General features: G+C 43.1%; 1 protein-coding gene across 1 annotated transcript; it reads left to right on the top strand.

The window, feature by feature from the left end:
* Positions 1-1,646: 1,646 nt before the first annotated feature.
* On the top strand, positions 1,647-4,347 carry ccn1 (cellular communication network factor 1). The gene is made up of 5 exons (XM_007550826.2): positions 1,647-1,908; positions 2,058-2,286; positions 2,566-2,910; positions 3,015-3,217; positions 3,338-4,347. Exons 1-5 carry the CDS (start codon positions 1,858-1,860, stop codon positions 3,638-3,640), a joined length of 1,131 nt encoding a protein of 376 aa, XP_007550888.1. The 5' UTR covers positions 1,647-1,857; the 3' UTR covers positions 3,641-4,347.
* The last annotated feature ends 293 nt before the right edge of the window (positions 4,348-4,640 follow it).

Below are 4,640 nucleotides of genomic sequence, written 5' to 3'. Positions count from 1 at the left end.
CATTCCAGGACAGCACACATGTGCTCCAAAAGACACACCCCCTGCCCTAACGGACTGCGTACACACACACACACACACACACACTCACACACTCGCTCACTCATAAGGCTGTTCATTGAGTGCAAACAGACATCAGCAGAGGGTTTACAGTGCAACCACGAAGATATGCCCTGCGAGACCCAAAATAAAAAACACATCATCCTCCAAACTCATCCCGTCACATCACCATCTAGTGTCCTCATCTGGAAGTATGAAAAGTGAAAGGAAACGAAAATCCAGCCGAATACATTCTGCGCAGAGGGGGAAAGTTTCAATTCTTTATTTTAACAAGTCAAGATAGTATTGAATAATATTTCCTTTTGATGAATTCTTTTTGAAAAAAGATCAGACACATGTAAAGGAAACGCTACTAATATATGCCTAATATTGAACAGAGTAAAAAAAAAAATCTAACAAAAAAAACAAATCCAAACTCACCAGTGAGGCTCATCAGCCGTCTTGGTCGGAGCGGCATTTGAAGTAATTTAAAACAAATATAAAAGACTATATCAAGATAGAAATGGTAAGAGTTCATATTCTTATAGACGTTTTGGGAGTCTAGCAGCTGTTTAAAGCATCATCTTGTTGCGTCTTTACGCACAACTTCCCCATCTGGTTCAAAACTATCAATAAATCGGAATCGTTTCATGTAGCAGGGTCTTACTGAAGCCCCCGAGGTAAAATGTAGGCAGTATTTTTCTGTACTCCTCACCACCAACATCATGTGGAAAGATATGGACACACAAAAGGACCAGATTTCTTCCCCACCCAGCAAAAAGTGGACAGTTTGTGTGAAAAGTCAGGAGAACCAAGGAATGAGGGCAAAAAAAAAAAAAAAAGAATCCCCCTGCGTGGGGAACATATTTTACCAGCATTTAGCTGTCAGGAATGCCGGCCAAAGAGGGAGAAATATGTTAATAATGTAGGCTACTGCCATACCAAATATGGCAATATTGTTACGTCTGAGCTCTTGGTGCGCATCTGGAAACGCTTAGACTTCTCTGAATAAAAGCACCGGAGAGCCAGAAATAGACGCTGTTAAACGTATTTCTGCCTACACCTTTAACACTAACACAGAGAAAAACACCCTTTTCACTTTAGACATGGTTTGCAACATCTGATAAAGATGAACGGATTCGATCTGCATAAGCCATACCACGGGATTAATCACCAATAGTGGCCAAATTAAAGTGAAACTAACACTTTTTTTCACCCAGCTGCAGATTTGTTTAGATTTGAGTGGCACTTGTGTATATTGTTTCATAACGTCGTGTTTTTTTTTTCTTAATTTAGAGAACTAAATAAAAATATCAAAGTTTCACAGGGTAATCACACATGCTCGGAAGTACCTTAGGTCATCTGTTTGAGAAGAAAAGTGCCGAGTTGATAGACGTCAAAAGCAAAAAGAGGAAGAAAATGAAAGAGAAGATAAACAAGTTGAGAAAATATGGAAAATAGTATTCAGATGGGATCCAAGAGGAGGGGGAATCTATCTGAACAAGAAAAAAAGAGAAAGGTATAGACAGGGTGGAGCTTAGGTCTTGGATGGAAAATGCGCCGAGAAACATTCCTGGCATAGTTTGGCCGACTTTCAGCGGGGACGACGTCAGCTTCCCATGAACCGATATAAGCGCGGAGGTGGCCAGACTTCAGCAGACAGCAACTGCTTTACTGAGAGCCTCATCTGCTCTAAAAGAGCCTCTAACGCTACAAAGACTCCCAGCAAACAAGAGAGACAAACGACCAAGACAGGGAATACTACCGGGCGCAGACTTTTCACAAGGATTCTTCTTTACGCGCAAAGGAAATTTGTCCAAGATGCTGATGTCTACCATCTCTACTTTTTTCTTCCTCGTAAGCCTTCACGTGGTGAGTTTTTATTCGTTATTTTCATTTTAACAGATACTGTTCAGTTATTATGTTTGAGAAAAGAACAACTTGTTCTTTCCTTTGGATTTGAGGTCAAGATTTAAAGTCTAAATCAAGATTTATTTTATTTTTTTCTGTCAACCGCGCAGGTCCTCTCCTCATCCTCCTCTTGCCCCTCCATGTGTGACTGTCCCTCGGAGATGCCCAAGTGCGCGCCCGGCGTGAGTGTGGTCCTGGACGGCTGCGGGTGCTGCAAGGTCTGCGCCAGGCAGCTGAATGAGGACTGCAGTCTGTCCGAGCCCTGTGATCACACCAAAGGGCTGGAGTGTAACTTTGGGGCCAGTTTTGCTGCTGCTACAACTCGAGGCATCTGTCGTGGTATGTATTCAGACTACACTTTCTCTTTGAATTAGCCTGCAGTCTGTTTTTCCCTCTCTGTAAAAGAGAGGAGTAGGAGCTTGGTGATTTCAACACTATGGAATGCAAGTAGTCTAAACCTCAAAGCCCACTGAGGAGGGAGACTCCTCAGGCAGCCTGAATAATTTCTCAGTTGAACTGATCCTTATCTGGCAGCCATGTGACGGCTTTAGCAGACATCTTTGAGAAGAGCAGGAAAGAATAACATTCCTTTATTTCTGTTTTTTCCCCCTCTTACAGCCAAATCAGAGGGCAGACCCTGTGAGTACAACAGCAGGATCTACCAGAATGGAGAGAGCTTCCAGCCCAACTGTAAACATCAATGCACATGCATTGATGGAGCAGTGGGATGCGTCCCACTTTGTCCACAAGAGCTCTCCCTGCCCAACCTGGGCTGTGCCAATCCCAGGCTGGTGAAAGTTGCTGGCCAGTGCTGTGAAGAGTGGGTGTGCGATGATGGCAAGGAGACAGACATCTTAGAAAAGATCTTTGGCAAAGACATGCTGAGTGAAGAGCTGGAGAGAGACCTCACCAAGAAGAATGAGCTCATTGAAATTTTCAAAGGAGGACTCAAGTCCCTACCTGGTAAGAAATATTTCAGTCTATCTTTTCTGAACAGTTGTTGGTTCTAGCTTAACATTTGAAGCATATAATGATTTGCTAATTTGGTTCACTTCTTTTGTTCTCAGCATTCAGAGCAGAGCCTGAAGTCCACAGGTTTGACAGTCAAAAGTGCATTGTCCAAACCACACCTTGGTCGCATTGCTCCAAGAGCTGTGGAACCGGCATCTCCACCAGAGTCACCAACAACAACAGCGAGTGCAAGCTGGTCAAAGAGTCACGGATCTGTGAAGTGCGCCCATGCACTCAGTCACTTTACTCCAGTCTGAAGGTAAGCTTGAGCCGACTACAGCTGAATGATATAGAAATGTGCATGAAACAGAAAAAGATCTTACTGCTGGTTCTGCGCACACAACTGATCTCCATCTATTTTGTTCTCTTCCCTCTGCAGAAAGGAAAGAAGTGCAGCAGAACCAAGAAGTCCAGCCAGCCAGTGAAGTTCAACTATGCTGGTTGCTCCAGCTTGAAGAAGTACCGGCCCAGATACTGCGGGGCCTGCGTGGATGGTCGCTGCTGCAGTCCTCACGACACCAGAACCATCCGCGTCAAGTTCCGCTGTGAGGACGGCGAGACCTTCCACAAGAACGTCATGATGATCGAGTCCTGCAAGTGCACTTACAACTGTCCACATGCTAATGAAGCCTCCTACCCTTTCTACCGCCTCTTCAATGACATCCACAAATTCAGAGACTGATTGGTGAAGAGGATCCAAACCCTTCAGTGAGAAATAGATCAGCTGCATCATTGGCAGCCAATGGCAGTCTAGATGACTGCAGGGGTGAAGGCAGACCATCAGCCACCATCTTCTTGTTGTAACTAGATTCCCAAGGAATTGTGGACTTACATCATGAGGACTTAATGAAGTGCACTGTTTGCTGTGACTACATCAGCATTCTTAACATGAATTGCTTCATATTATTGGAGCTTTGAAAGTAGCTTCGTCATGGAGCAGGTTGTAATTACTAATTGTACATTTACACTAGTTGCTGATATCAATTCACTGTGTATATTTTGATCCTTTCTCCAACATGACCCAGTCTGTAGACTTGTGTGTGTATATGTTGATATGCACACGCGCAATTTCAATTAGCATACCATGGTATATCTTAAAGAACAAGACAACGAAATGTAACTTGGCGACTTGTCTAACAGGCGTGTAGTTTCATTCCTTCCTGACGTGGGCATTATTGTTCATGTTTTGTGGCAGCTATTGATGTCCCTTCATGAAAAAAGACAAAGCGAAACATGTCAAAGGATGAATGTTTTTATTATTGTTATTAATATTATTTATCTAATAAATGTAGCTACTTTATTTGGATATTAGGTGTAATACTGGAATAAATTTGTAAAATGATTTAATTTTATATGCAACAATAAAACTGATTTATTTATGAAATATTACACATGCCTCCTTTGGTTTGTCGAAAGTTTGCTGTAGGATGGTACAAACCTTCCACGCCACCCCTTCAAAAAACAAAACCACAATGCTCGCGGGTGCAGAAGTGGGGGAGGATATCCAAAGAGGAACTTCTCAAGTTATGTCATTCTGTAAGGATTCTCAGGCAGACAATGAGCAGGGTCACTGTGTCTTTATATAGCCAAACCTCAGAGTCTCCCTCCACTGACTTTCTGTGCTTTGGAATGCCATTCTGCAGAGAGCTAGCTTGCTTTCACTTGATCTGCCCAAGCCATTC

The sequence above is a fragment of the Poecilia formosa genome, unplaced genomic scaffold, assembly GCF_000485575.1.
Source record: "Poecilia formosa unplaced genomic scaffold, Poecilia_formosa-5.1.2 Scaffold38, whole genome shotgun sequence".
Lineage (NCBI taxonomy): Eukaryota > Metazoa > Chordata > Actinopteri > Cyprinodontiformes > Poeciliidae > Poecilia > Poecilia formosa.
This window is presented reverse-complemented; position numbering and strand designations above follow the sequence as displayed.

What these genes read in the sequence shown, in the direction of transcription:
- ccn1 (XM_007550826.2), top strand. Translation starts at nt 1,858, where the DNA reads ATGCTGATGTCTACCATCTCTACTTTTTTCTTCCTCGTAAGCCTTCAC. An exon ending in TCCTCGTAAGCCTTCACGTG is followed by an intron (nt 1,909 to 2,057) that starts GTGAGTTTTTAT and finishes TCAACCGCGCAG; the next exon opens with GTCCTCTCCTCATCCTCCTC. An exon ending in CACTTTACTCCAGTCTGAAG is followed by an intron (nt 3,218 to 3,337) that starts GTAAGCTTGAGC and finishes TTCCCTCTGCAG; the next exon opens with AAAGGAAAGAAGTGCAGCAG.